At 37.9% G+C, this 15,607-nt stretch overlaps 1 protein-coding gene across 1 annotated transcript in view; it reads left to right on the top strand.

The window, feature by feature from the left end:
- The first annotated feature begins 719 nt into the window (after window positions 1–719).
- CCDC146 (coiled-coil domain containing 146) overlaps window positions 720–15,607 on the top strand; it is a 109,168-nt gene continuing 94,280 nt past the window's right edge. Inside the window, exon 1 of the mRNA XM_030834303.2 lies at window positions 720–878. Coding sequence (XP_030690163.1) covers window positions 720–878 — 159 coding nt within the window. The remainder of the gene's footprint in view (window positions 879–15,607) is intronic.

Raw genomic sequence — 15,607 nt, 5'->3', positions numbered from 1 at the left:
AAAGAAAGAAAAAGGGATCCACTCTCGGAAGGGCCTGCACTTGGCTTAATGCTCTGGTGTCACCATCTTGAAATCCTTAGTAATTTTATTTTTGAGCTTATGCTTTGGAAGTGAAGTCTGATGGGACAACTGAGCACACACATGAGCAGCACAGACAGGCCAGTTGGCAATGCACACAAGCCTATAGGCATGAGCTGCGCGGGTAGCAGGCAGTGTGGGTATGGAGCAATTAGCCTGGCAGCCTAGTGTGCAGATGCATGCCTCAGGCAGTATGTGGCACCACAGGGTGTTGGTTTTTATGTTTCCCAAATTAATTTGAATTAACTTTGTGTTATATTTTAAGGATGAAGCTTCTTTTTATTAACCCAATCCATGAATAGTAATTGAGTGCCTACTACAATGCTCCATAAATAAAATTAGGTTTCTTTTCTGCCTTCATGGAGCTTATATTCTAGTTACATAATTTTTTCCAATTAATACAGTAATAGTCTCTTTAAAATTAGAATTATTGCTTTGAATGCATCATTGGAGAGTATCTTTACAAAAAGGCAGTCTTTTATAATAATGTGACTGTAGCTAACTTTTCTGACCTATAATTTCATTGAATAGATTACTCTAGTTGCTTTGCTTGCTTTTATTATTTTCCATTAATTTTACCATAACTGAAGACATCCCTAAATAGCTGAATATGGAATGATTTTATTTTAGAATTGTGAAAAATGGAAGACAGTACCACAGACACAGAACAAGAAGAGGAAGAGGAGAAAGGTGAAAAGGATCAAGAAGACCCCATTTATGCTGTAGCACCCACGATTAACATCCGAGATGAGCGATTCGTTGATGTATCTACAACTCCAGCTTTCATTTGTCTGCATGAGGTACATATATATTTATATATTACTACAGTAAGACTTGTCTCACTATCCACTTAAAAATTCAGATGAAGTTAATATCATTATAAAAATAATTTATTATTTGTAACCTGTAGGCAATATGTACTGTTTGAAGCACTTTAAAATAAAACAGCCCCTACATTCTCTTCCAAAAGCCTATGGTATACTCCTGGACTAATGCAGCAGTGTAGGTTCTGATACTTTTAAGGCATAATAAATATTTGCATATATGCAGCCACTTAAGTATATTCTGTATGTTGGTAAATGATTTCTTTCATTACTGGATACATTACATTTACATCCATAAAATGAAGATAAAATATCTTGTCACATAATGATAGAGAGAATATACATTTACCTAACCAAATGTAGTTACTGCAGTACAGCACAGAAACATGCTGTTTCCTATTAGCAGAGAAGCAAAAAGGGGAATCTGATTTTTGTTAGATTTTTGTCTGACTTTTTAAAAAATGAGGAACATTTAGGAAATACCCATATATGAGGAGAGTTTTTCTTTAACAGTAACTGACCACATATGCAATCTGTCACGCTTGAGAGCTGTACTTTAGAAAATGATTTAGGGGACATTTGAATTCTGGACTCTTAACCTTATGTGAATATAACTGAATAAAACATCTAAGAAACTTGATAGTCATAATAAAAATAAGCTTAAAAAAGTCTTTGGGCAAAATCAGATTTTACTTAAAACCAAGAAGCAATACTAAATCCTCGCCCAAATATTTTCTTGGTGTAAATATTTTAAACAATTGCTACAACTATTGTTGAGCTTTTTTTTTTTTTTTTTTTTTTTTGCGGTACGTGGGCCTCTCACTGTTGTGGCCTCTCCCGTTGCGGAGCACAGGCTCCGGATGCGCAGGCTCAGCGGCCATGGCTCACGGGCCCAGCTGCTCCGCGGCATGTGGGATCCTCCCAGACTGGGGCACGAACTCGTGTCCCCTGCATCGGCAGGCGGACTCTCAACCACTGCGCCGCCGGGGAAGTCTGAGCTTTTGTTTTATATATACATATAAACCTCATATCCGGGACACATGATATCAGTTTGTCCCATTACTCATGTTTTCAGCATTGATCACTTGGTTAAGGTGGTGACTTCTAGCTTTCTCTCCTATAAAGTTATTACTTTTCTTCTTGAAATTGATAAGCACCTACGAGGAGATACTCTGAGGCTATTTGAGTATCCTATTCCTTCTAAAATTTTCACCTACTAGTTTTACATCTCTTGATGATTCTTGCCCAAATTAATTATGATTACAATGGTTGCCAAATGGCAATTTTCTCATTCCATCATTTTTTCTACATTTATTAGTTGTCTTCCTACTATAAGGTAGAACTTTCTCTTCTTTTCTTTCTATCTGTCTATCCATCCATCCATCCATCCATCAGGGTGGACTCATGAGTTCTTATTCTACTCAGTGAGCTATAATCCATTATTGCCATTATTCATTCTGATGCTTCAATTGTCCCAGATTTGGCCAGTGTACACCCTTTCAGGAAGGCTTACTTTTGACATGCTCCTATGATTCTTTGTGTACCTTTTAACTTTCTGTCATAGAATATGGTCCAGATTCATCTTGCATTTTCTTTGCTCCAACTCTAGGATCAGCCATTTCTCAAAGGATCCTTGGTTCCTATTTTAGTGGAGAATGATATTTGAAAACTAAGATCTCAGTGCTGGCTGTGTTCATTGCTATTGGTCTGTCATTGCTTCTCAGCGCTCTCAGAGCTGGGAAATAGGTGCATAAATATATTTATCCACACAAATTTATATCTATTTCTATACGTATCTTGATATATTTAGAACGATGAGCTCATATCTCTAGTATTAATATTTTCAAATGATCAGCATTCTCTATTTCTGTTAAAATCCATCATATATCCAGCTTTGCAATAGTATTTCTACTTTTATACCACTATCTTTAATAATTATATCAAATAAAGGTACAGTTTATTTCTACCAAAGGTTATGCTAACAATAAAAATTATAGTCAAATTTTTTAAGCCACAGATAAAGAAACATGGAAGATTTGACTTACAAAGTCAAAGGAGAACTTAGAACAACTTCTCTTGCATATTGATCTTCAATGTAACAATTCATTAAATATTTCAAGAATCTCTCAATACTCAACGTATGCACAAATTATAGCTATTAATCATTGAATATGACCAGCCCCTAATAAACTAGATAACTTAGATTATACGGTGAAAGAATGGTCCTCCCATTTTGAGTAGTAATTACACCAGTAATTTTACTGCTGGAGAATTCTTCCTTTAGCCAGCAAAATCTTGCAGAATGAATTATTGGCTTCAAACAACTTTGTTTCCATAATAAACACCCCTGAGATTGTTCGTATTGGCATCTATAGCTTTTTTTTCTAACTCTTTTAACATTCCTCTAAGATTCACGAGTCTTAGAATTTTTTTAACGTACTATATAAAAGCTATCCTCCTTCAGTTGCCTAAACAGAAGCTGAATCTGCAGAATAGCAAGAGTTCTGAAAGAAAGCTGTCAGAAATCCACTTCCAAAGGCCCAGGTGCTTGGCATCACACTGAAAGAACAAGATGCTGCTTATAGCATTTATTGTTGTTAATGGTAGTCACAGAGTTGGTCCAGCACTATTGAGTTGTAAAACATGGATGTCATGCTGTCATCTAATATTGCCTACAGAATGTGTTCAGTATTTATGGCACTCTGCGATTTGGGCCCAAACTATTTTTGTAATCTAATAATTTACTTAGGTCTTCATGATCTTCTGCTTATGTTACTCCCCTTAGCATGGACTCTCCCATACTCAGATGGCTAGGAAACTGGCACACATTCACAAAGCATGATACAAGGTCGTGGCTGTCCACAATCTTCCTACTTACGTTGCCTCTTGAAAGACTGTGCTACTCCAACTGAAAAAATCAGATCAAACACTTGTATAGGCCACACTTTGAAACCCCTGCATCTATTCCTAACCTCTTAGAATCTGGCTCAGTTCCCACCTCCTTCAAAAAACTGCCTGTGCAGTCAGTTCACAGTGTTTTCTCCAACCTGTCTACTCTTACAGCATTTGTAGGCTATACCTTTCACTCGATACAAGATCATTAACAGATATTTATTGAATATCTTCTCATCACATAATATTTTGCATAGAAAATTTAATTTCTCACTGATATGATCACATTAAACAATAAGACTTAACAGGGTATGAACTACACTGTGTTAAATTCACACTTTGGGATTAATGTTCAAAGTGGGGCTTGGGAACTAAGTCACATCAATGGACTGTGTGGGTTAATTCTGGACACCTGCTCCCCAACTCTTCCATTGCTGCCTAATTATGAGGGCTGGCACTCCACAGACTTTTCTTGTCCCGTTGAAAACTTTTATTAAAAATTTTTTTTTGCTAAGGTATAACATATACACAGTAAACCTCGCAAATACTCAGGGTCCAGCAGTTTTTTTTTTTACATATGCCAGTAACCAACGTGTTCAGAATTAAATTCATCATTCTCCCAATCCTAATTCTCCTCCTGCATTCTCTTTACCAGTTTGAGGGTAAAATATCTCCATTAAGTATTTCTTGAATTTATCTCTTCTTCATTCCTGCCATATTCCCACTCAGATGAAAATATATTTCCTGCAACCCAGTGGTGTCCCTTGAGACTCTTCCCAGTCATTTCTCCCACCAAAGTTAGACCTATTCTGACTTATCATTATGTATTAGTTTTGCCTCTTTTCAAAAATCATATGAATGGAATCATACAGTATGTTTTCCATTGTGTCTGGCTCCTTTTGGTAAACACTGAATCTGTGAAATTTATTCATAGTACCATGTGTGCCTTAGTTCAATATTTAAAAATTGCTATATAGTGTTCTTTTGTGTAAATATATCATAATTTTCTTGTCCATTCTATTTGATTTAGAGATTTGGGTTGTTTCCTGTTTGGATGATTATGAATAAGGTGCCATGATCATTCTTGTGCATGCCTTATACTTATGAATTCATTTATCTTGGGTGTTTACCTAGGAGTGGGGTTCCTGTGTCATAGTTTAGGTTTATATTCAGCTTTAGTTGATACCTTCAAATGGCTTTCCAAAAAGATTATACCAAGATATACACTCTGATGGGCAATATGTAACTGTTTTCATCTAATACCATGGCAAGGGTCATGTGTGATTTTATGTATATCCTACACAGCACCTGGCTCAAGACCTTGCACAGAGACAAGCAGTAAATATTTAGTATTTAAAAATCATTCTTTTAACAAATAGCATATGTCTCTTTGTTCAAAGCTCATGTCTGTTGCACATTCAGGCTTAATGTAAGTTATAGCTTTCATGGTATTCCCTAAGTCAGGATTTCTACTTTTAAACTGTACATGGTTATGTAAAGTAGCTCTGATTTCTAAGGGTGACCTTGGTTGTCAAATGTCAGTGTGTCAGATGTTGAACTTTTCCAAAACGTGGGCGCCATAAAGTCATCCTTGTCTTAATGCCAAGAGCCAAAATCAAAACATGAAATTATCTTGCCTAAGACTTTTGGCTCTTTTAATTTTCACCAGAATGCGTCAGCTCCTCCCTTGTCTTCATTTCCTGAAAATAATTTTTGTGCCAGTCATTGTTAAGTCTTTGACCTGACTTAACCCAGGGGTAGAGAAAAGGTAGCACAGGAACATTTGGGAGGCACAAGGGACAGTGTGAACACTGGAGGGAAACACTAAGGAAGTAAAAGTGTGACTCTGTACAGAATACGAAATTCTGTTGAAAGTAGAGTGTGGGGTATGCAAGCATTGTGGGTGTGTAGATGAAGATGGATTAGGCTTGTTGACATGTGACCTTTTCACTGAAACAGCTTCTATATAAAACTATCAACTTTTGGACTCCTTAAAAATGTGTAATCAATATATTTGTGTTCAAGTTTTAGTTTCACATCCAATGGGAAAAGAACTGAGATAGCAAGAAGTTTTTGAAGAGCAGTGGGAGACATTAAGTCTTAATCCGTTTAACAGATACTAATTTAGCACCCACTATGTGCCAGGCTCTGTGCTAGGAGATGTTTATTACCATTATTATTAAAGTGACTGAAATTTACTCAAATTTATCCTTTCAGCTCCTCCTTTGTTTTGAGCACGTCCTGTGTGCTGCACAGTGCTAGATGCATGGACATTCACAGGCATAAAGCATATAAAAGGGTACTGTTCTTTAGAAGCTTAATTTGGGAAATAAGAAACTTGACATGTTAAATATCAACAAAAGGCAATGGATCGTTGAGAGCCTGGAGGTGCCAAAATTGTAATTAGAACTGAATGGAAGGAACAATCACCGTGGGTTGAGATGATCTGGAAGAAAGCTTTTCAGAGGCAGTAGGATATGAGAGGGGATATTTTGTCCATATCTGTGGGGTCCACTATGAACCTACTTTTCTTATCTTAAGCTTTGCCCACACCTATACATGCATATACTTGGAATGTCTTCACCTGGATGACCCCCAAGTTACCTCCAACTAAACATGCTCAGAATTAAATTTATTACTCTCCTCCCAAACCTAATTCTCCTCCTGTATGCTGTCAGTTTATTTTCTCTCTTAAATATCTATTAAATTCATCTGTTTTCCATTCCCACCATATCACCAACTGGAATACCATTTCAGTGATCAAGAGAAGATGTGAAGAGAGACTGAACCAAGCAACGGCCATGGAAAAAAGGATAGAATACATATAGGAGAGATAGTAAGGAAGTATAAAATGCTGGATTTAGTGTCTGAATGGATGGGGACGGGGTGAGGGAGAGGGAAAAGTCTAAATTGATGTTTGGATTTCTGATTTAGGAAAGTGGCTGGATTATGGTACTATAAGTGACAGAGAATTCAGAATAAGCAATGGTCTGAGGGGAGTGTCCAATATGTGAATCTCAGGCTTACCAGGGAAGTCCCTGGGCTGAAGATATAGACATAGCAGGTTCTTGGTATTCAGACTGCTTTTCTGAAAGGAATGCAAATTGCTTCTTACGTGTATTTAACAGCACAGTCTACCACTGCATATTTATGAAAAGATGTTGCCATTGTTTACCTAATTCCCTACCTTTAATATTATCTCTTTTTTTGGGGGGGGGATATTCACATGTTCAAATGACACTTTCTTATTTTTTATTAATTTTGATCTCTTAAGCCTGGTAACAGATTAAATATATTTTTGGAATTTTTAATAAAAATTTTAAATTAATTTCTGAAAACTTGGTGATTTTCTGATGCTACTAAAGCTTCCTTCATTTTCAAGATTGGATCTTCTATAGAGTTACTGATGAGTTTCTTGAAATAATCTGTAATGAAATTTAAAATGTTTTTCAGAGATTGAAAATGTTTTCTATTTCTTTCATACATGAATTAATTAATCAAGTAACTGGTTACAAAGATGAAAGTGTAAGATTCCCATCCTCAAGGAGTCAAGGTAGTTTCAAGTATATAATTTAATTTTCATAATGATTTCATAAGGAAGTTTGAGATATCATTATTTCCACCTGAAAGGTTCTGAAAGATTGAGACTTGCCCTGGTTTGCACAGCTAGGCAGATGCAGAGCCAGGCCTGGGACCCAGTCTCCTGTCTCCTAGCCTGACACACATCTCACCTGACATTCTTCACTTGACATTCACACATTTAAACACTGCTATTTTAGGGTTTTACAAATTGACTTTTTAAGTAAACTGTATATTAAAAGAAAAAATAAAGATAAATATTTTAACTCTCTATTTAAATATTTCTCTTCAGTTTCCCTATCCTTTCTTAGTTATCACACCTCACTAATAGCTGTACTTAGAGAATAGGCATTTAAAAACTGCTAAATTTCTTTTTAAAATATTTCCACAAGTCTTGTTATTGTTGGCATGTTTTCCTTCAGACACTGAGGCAGGCTCACAAGAATAATTCTTCAAGATTTTGTTTGGCTGTCAAGAAACTTTAAACAGACTGATAATTTATTAAACAATACAGATAGGTTCCATTTTTCCCATAAAGGGTCTTATTTTATTTTTTTACTTTGACAGTAAGGTGGAAATTTTAAAATCTTTCCATGTGGAAGAAGACCGTGGGTCATGCCTGGCATACACTTAAACGTTTGGTGTATTGACATGGCTCATATCTATTTACAAAAGTTGGAGATTTATATCAGGATATATATTTATATCAGGATATACATTTATATCAGGATTACAGGCATAGAAGCCATATTCCACTTTGCAAAGTAGATTAGCACCCCTAAATTCAATCAGTAAAAATCGTACACTGTACAAGAACTCAGGATAAGAGAAAAGAAGGCCCCATGTTAGGATATCCTCACCCTTGGCACCTGCAAGATGATTCTGGCCAGGAATCTGGGGGTGTTGTCACAAAAAACTCTGCTATCTGAACACATGATCAGTGTTAAATGGGAGTCAGAGAGTGTTGAAAATTGGGGATAGAGAGGACTTGGCAGTTCTTCTGCCTCCTGTCTCTGAGCTTATCTCCTACTCATTTTGAAAATCCTTCCTGAGCATCCACCACACGTCAGACTCCAGGCTTGGGACCAGAGGCAAATGCAGCGGGGAGCAGCTCTACCCTCGGCCGCATGTGTTCCTTCATCTGTGTGGTTAATGCTTCCTGATTTCCCCTTCTTTTTTTTGATTCCTTTATTGACATAATGAGAACCTAGTTTGTGTGTGCGTGCATGCTCGTGTGTTTATTTTAATTATATACTTAATAAAGTTTTAATTACCTCTTTATTTTTCACTGTTTTTTTTAGCTACTATTGTAACAAGTTGATAAAAATATTTAAAATAATACTCTAAACTCGGATGCTGTTTTTTTTTTTTTAATAGTCACTGTGAACAGATGTTGCTTTCTAAAATAAGGATTAGGAGAAATACTTAATGGTACTGTTTTTCCTCTGAGAAAGAAAGTTCTTGAGAGAGAAAGTAAGTCGGCTTTTGATAGCTTGTGGTTCTCAGTAGAGAATGTACATCTTGAGAAACAAAGTACCTTTAGTAACCCAAGAACTATTTGAATATATTAGTCACTGAAGATGGAAGCTTAAGGATTAAAATAAATAATGCTTTTTTGATTAAAATCTATGTTATATAGGTGGATGGGGAGATGGTACTCTTATCTGTTGGGGAGATTTGGGGGAAATAAAGCAGAGGGGAGTAGGGTTGGGAATTTGGCTATTCAGCAACTGCATCTACAGGTAACAGCAGTAAATGAGTCAGCAGTAGTGAACACCAGAAAAGTCTGCTGAAACAAAGCAGTCATTACAGTCTTCACTAGGCAAACAAGATCAGGGTCTCAGTGGTCAAGTAGTAAGATACAAGCCAGACTAGGAAGTTAAAGAATAGAATATCAGAGAGCCAGGGATTAAAGTTTTTTCAGCCATGAGGTTAGTATTTTTTTCTTTTTAACTATTTTCTAATACATAAAATATGCAGTACAGTAAGTCCTCTACATTCAAATGAGTTCTGTACCAAGAGCGACTTCGTAAGTCCAATTTGTTTGTAAGTCCAACAAAGTTTGCCTAGGTACCCAACTAACACAATTGGCTATATATCACTGCTTTTACGCTTGCTTCTGGACATCCTGGGCTTGAAATAAAGATACTGTACTACTGTACTCAATACAGTACTGTACAGTAAAGTACACAAAAGCACAACCACTTGTAGAGGATGCATGCATGTGACAATATACACCAGACATGTGAACTAACTTATGTGACTGGACATGTGAATGCACGTTCGCATCTTTGAAAGTTTGCAACGTGAAGGTTCCTATGTAGGGGACTTACTGGAGTACAAAATTCAAAGGTGCAGAATTGTACATAGTGAAAAGTAAGTCAGCCTGTCACCCCATCCCCCAGTCCGCTGTCCCCTTCCCCAGAGGCAACCATCATTAACAGTCTCCTATATAGCCTTGCAGAAGTCTACGCACAGACAAGCAAGTGGTAGTATAATATACGTACTTGCTTTTTTCACATATACATGCAACTGTTATGTTCTTTTTAATGTTTCCATGGTATTTCAATGCACGGTGGAGCATACTTTAATCAAATCCCTATTATAAGATATTTGGATTATTTCTGATCTTCTGCTCTTACAGACAATGATAGAGTTAGTAACCTTAGGCGTGCCTCATTTCACACTGAAATGATTATATTAAAAGGACATATTCCTATCCCAAAAAAGAGGGGATATATGTAAACATATAGCTGATACACTTTGCTGTACAGGAGAAACTAACACAACATTGTAAAGCAACTATACTCCAATAAAAATTAATTTAAAAAACTCAATGAGTGTAAAATAAAAATTCGTGATAAAAAAGCATTTTGTCATAATTTCACAGTATTTTTTTCCTATCTCCATAGAACATAAAATAATGGTGTGTCATATATTCAATGATGTCTTAGATTTAATCAAATGTGTAACTATTTTCTATAAAAAATCTTAAATGTTGGCATTATTTTAGAAAATTACCCAGTTCCAAATATTAACACTAGTACACCTTATTTTAAAAAATGAGCATATTTTAAGTCAGTAGAATTTACCTCCAATAAATGTTTACTGAAAACCCTCAAAAAAAGAACTGTACCAGTACAATGTGGAATATTAAAGTAAAGAAGACAGCCCCTGAACTAAAAGAATTTCAAAAATTTAAAGAAAGGACAAATTCCTAATAGTGGGATTGCTGGATCAATGGGTTTGTTTTAAAAAAATTTTTTAATTGTGGAAAAATAGACATAACACAGAATATACCGTCTTGACCTTTTTTTTTTTTTAGCCGCATGCGGGCCTCTCACTGCTGTGGCCTCTCCCGTTGCAGAGCACAAGCTCCGGACGCGTAGGCTCAGCGGCCATGGCTCACGGGTCCAGCCGCTCCGCGGCATGTGGGATCCTCCCAGACCGGAGCACGAACCCGCGTCCCCTGCATCGGCAGGCGGACTCTCAACCACTGCGCTACCAGGGAAGCCCCTTGACCATTTTTAAATGTACGGTTCAGTAGTGCTAAGTATATTCACCTTGTTCTGCACCCAATTTCCAGAATTTTTCATCTCACAAAACTGAAACTCTCTATCGATTAAACACCTTCTCATTTCCCCCTCCTCCCAGCTCCTGGCCACCACATTCTACTTTGTTTCTATGAATCTGACTACTCTTAGATACCTCATAGTTTACAATACATCGTCTTTTGTGACTGGCTTATTTTACTTAGCATAATGTCTTCAAGATGCATCCATGTTGTACCATGTGACAGGATTTCCCTCCTTTTTAAGACAATAATATTCCATTGTATGTACATACCACATTTTGTTTATCTGTTTAGCTGTCAGTGGACACTTGGGTTGCTCCCACCTCTTGGCTATTATAAATAATGCTGCTATGAACATAGTGTACAAGTATCTCTTTGAGATCCTACTTTCAATACTTTTGAAGTGGAATTACCAGATCATGAGTTTGTGTATTTAAAAAGACATTTTTACTGCTAAGGTGCTCTCCATAAAGGTTGTAATAATTTATGTTCCCCTCAACAATAAATGTCTCTTTACTGTGCTCTGTCTGACTTTTCAACTTTTGTCACTCTGTTGGGGGAAAAGGTTATCTCATAATAGTCTTTATTTACCTTTACGTTAAAATGAGTGGAGTGGAGCATCTTTTCATATGTTTAAGATTGTTTTAAAATATAGTGTATTGGGAGTCCCTGGTGGTCTAGTGGTTAGGATCTGGTGCTTTCACTGCTGTGGCCCGGGTTCAATCCCTGGTCGGGGAACTGAGATCCCACAAGCCACGGGGTTCAGCCAATAAATAAATAGATAGATAGATAAATAAAATATACTGTATTAATAGAAAATGTGAAGTATAGGAAGGCCAACAGGTCAGGAGACAATTGCCACTGGAATGATAGTCTATTACTCACAGTTCCTAAAAGAAGGAGGCATGCCATGTCATGGGGGGAAGCACCAGGTGGGTCAGGAGGCAGAGGGAGAGGGCAGAACAGTGGGCAAGAGCCTTTATTGTTGTTTCCCTGGGAAGGAATGGATGAGGCAGAGTAAGCAGCTTAGGATTGGCTAGTTTGAATAATTTCAGCAGGCTCTGGGGCATAGGAGATGTCCCTAGTTGTTTGGCACCTGGCATTGGGATGATGAGGGCAGTTGTATAGTTGACCAGAGTGTGAGGACCTAATAAATGAGATGGCTAAGGGTGTGGACTCTGGATTGGTTGGTTTCCATTTGGAAAGTTGTCCTCCTCCCAGGCGGAGGACTCTTGTCAAGGTGGGCGAGGAGGACAATGAAGGAGGCAAGGCGACTCAGGCATATTATCAGGTGGTTTTGAACAAGGCGTATCTGGCATAGGCGTGTAGGGCAGATGCTAAAGCATCAACCTTACAGAAGCTGGAAGCATGGTTAATGTAGAGACCTATTTGTACTTTCTTTTTTTCGTAAATTTTGTTCACGTCCTTTTTTCCTTTGTTTTTTATTGTGTAGTTTTTCTTAGAGATTCATAGAAACTCTTTATACATACAGAAAGTAGGCCTTTGTGTATAATATGCATTGCAAACTCTTTCTCTCGGATTTTGGATTTCTTTTGAGTTTGCTTAAGGTGGCTTTTCTCCATGTGGCAGTTTATTTTTTATGTGCTTAAATTTACTGATCTTTTCTTTTACAACTTCACGATTTTAGGTCTTACTTAAGAAGACCTTTGGTGCTCTGATACATAAATTGTTTCCTGTGTTTTCTCCTAGTACATTGATAGTTTGAGTCATCGTATTTTAACCTTTATTCTATCTGGCATGTATGTTGGTATAAGGGGAAATGGAGAGGAGATGATGGGAAGCTTAGAACCTCATGCCAAGTCCATTATCTTCTGAGGCAAATGTTCTTTACATATTCCCAGCCCATGCATACCTACGTGTAGGCAAACAAGTATACCTGGGTGGCATCAGAGATATGAATTAAGGGGGTACAAGCATTACCAGACATCAACCTCAGATTAAGAAGACAGGAATTTTGCTGTCTATAGAGACTACATCTAAGAAGGGACAGGCTCAAACTATGTTAAATACTAATGGTTTGGAAAGAAAATCTCTGATTGGTGGGAGGTTGCGGGGAGTGGAAGAGTGGTTCAGTAAAAATGGGTTGCAGTCCTTGCTCTGCATGTACTAGCCATACAGACTTCAGAAAGCCATGTAAGTTCTCTGAGCCTCATTTTACACTAATAGTACATTTCTCACCTTCAAGGGTACCTCACTGTCTACCATCGTGATTTTCATCCTCTTTTTAAACTGCTTTTATCGCTTTTTTTCCAGTAAAAATCATACACAGCAGCACAATATGTAAAACAGAGTTGGATGTGGTGGATATAGAAGTGAAGGATGCAGAGGTGAAGGTCGCTCCCCATTCTCTCCCCTTCACATCTCCTGTCACCACCAGCACCACAGCTCCAGTCCCCCTGGGGCGCTGGGGAAACCCCCATGCTCTGTGTAGATAGTTTGTGAACTGAATAAAAGGGAGCCATCTCTCTTCCACCCTAAAACCCTTCTCAGCACAGCCAAAGGAAACACAGATCTGCCTCCAGAAACCTGTGGAAAGCAACGTGACTATACTGAAGGTTCCTTCAGGAAGAGAGGAGGGAGTTCCACAGCGCATCATGCGGCAAAACTTCCTAAAATTCCTCATCAAAGCAGATTCCTCTCCCACACACACCCAACTTGACCCCCTCTTTAAAAACTTCCCCGGAAACATTTTTTCCCATCCCCAGGCAGGTTTTTCCCCCTTTCTATCTACACCCCTCTTCTCCTTGATATCTTTGGCCATTTCATTATTTTATAAAACAGTCTTTAGAGTTCCTTCCAGTTTTCCTCCCCACCCAGTATCCCATCATCACCTCAGGTCCAAGGCACAGAACTGAACAATCAATAGGTGGCTGGGGGAGATTGTAGGCACTTAGATTTGATTTTTTTCTTGCATTAACATAAGGATTAAATATCACTTGCTTGAACTTATAGTCAAATCCCTCTACAATCTGATCACCCATTTCTTTCTTCTCTTTAAATTTTTTTTACTGTTCTCTGCTATATATACCTTATGCTCCAGCCACATTAGACCTATCATTGTTTTCCTAACTAGCTCCTGATTTTCCAACCTGCTTTTGCTCATCCTCTACACAGCCTAGGAGTGCTTTCCACACTTCAGTGCTTCAGAACTCTATGCAGTTTTTCCAGGACAGCTCAGACCCCACCTTCTTAAAGCATGCCACTTCCTTGACAAAATGGGAACACTTCTGTTGCTGTAACTTCCCTGCATAGTGCTTGTACCATATGCCACTTATTATTTCTTCCCTGTTTTTTAAGCTAATCTATAGTAGCTTTAGGAACTTTGAAAGCACGAAGCCTTTGCTATTCTTCTTGATATTCCTTGCCAACTCTTAGTGCACTGTAACATGTGTAGCCATGCCACTTGCAAAGGAATAGATGTACATAGTAATTAGTAACGTCCTCCACCAGAAGAATCACACTACTGAATCACTACTTTACACGGCACACTTAAAGAGGAGAAATTTCTTCTGAGTTTCTGAATGCATTTTCCGCATCAAGTCCACCTAAATTCTCAGATACTTAAATGTTTAAAGTTAGAAATATCTGGGACTTCCCTGGTGGCTCAGTGGTTAAGAATCCGCCTGCCAATGCAGGGAATACGGGTCCGAGCCCTGGTCCAGGAAGATCCCACATGGCACAGAGCAACTAAGCCCGTGTGCCACAACTACTGAGCCTGCGCTGTAGAGCCCATGAGCCACAACTACTGAGCCCTCGTGCCACAACTACTAAAGCCCGCGTGCCTAGAGCCCGTTCTCCATAACAAGAGGAGCCACTGCAATGAGAAGCCCACGCACCGCAATGAAGAGTAGCCCCCGCTCGCTGCAACTAGAGAAAGCCTGCGCGCACCAACAAGGACCCAACGCGGCCAAAAATAAATAAATTAATAAAATAAAATAAAATTCTAAAAAGAAATATCATAACACGTTAGAGCCATTGTACATCTATTTCAGTTTTATTTTTGCTGACTGAGCAAGGGATATGCAATGGGGAGGCAGTGATTTTCAAATATTTTTTGAAAACAGAACAAAATCTTTTAAGTGAAATTGAAGATGAAGCCTCAAAATCCAAGATATAAAAGCAGAACTATTCGAGGTGAACAGTGCTTCATGCAGCATACATTCTCCAGGCATCTCCCCCTATCCCACTTCCTTTAACCTTCATGAAATATGTCTACAGAACCTTAGGGTCGCTGGGGACACAGTTCAAGAACCTCTACTATAGCGGTTCAGCCTGTTAAACACCAACCCCATAAATACCATACCATAAAGACTGTAACTTATGTAACCATTCAACTTCCATAACTACCCATGATATACCCATAAGCCGCTCTAGATTTTTAATCATTTGCTTGATCAGATAAAGACAAAAATTTTACTTGTTATAGGATAGAAATTTTAAAAGTCACCATCGGCAGCACCATTCATTTATAAATGATATTTGCATTTTTAAGGAATTATTTTATATAATGAAATTTTATATAATGAAAATAAGAACTTTGGTGTTTACATGAGAAATCTTTTGGCTCCCAAAGAACTTACAAAATGCTTTGTAGTTAAGGGGAATGTTTTCCTGGTGAATCCTGCCATGTAACCATGGA

This window comes from Globicephala melas, chromosome 9, assembly GCF_963455315.2.
Source record: "Globicephala melas chromosome 9, mGloMel1.2, whole genome shotgun sequence".
Lineage (NCBI taxonomy): Eukaryota > Metazoa > Chordata > Mammalia > Artiodactyla > Delphinidae > Globicephala > Globicephala melas.
Note: the sequence above shows the minus strand (reverse complement) of the source record. Positions and strands in the feature narration are given on the sequence as shown.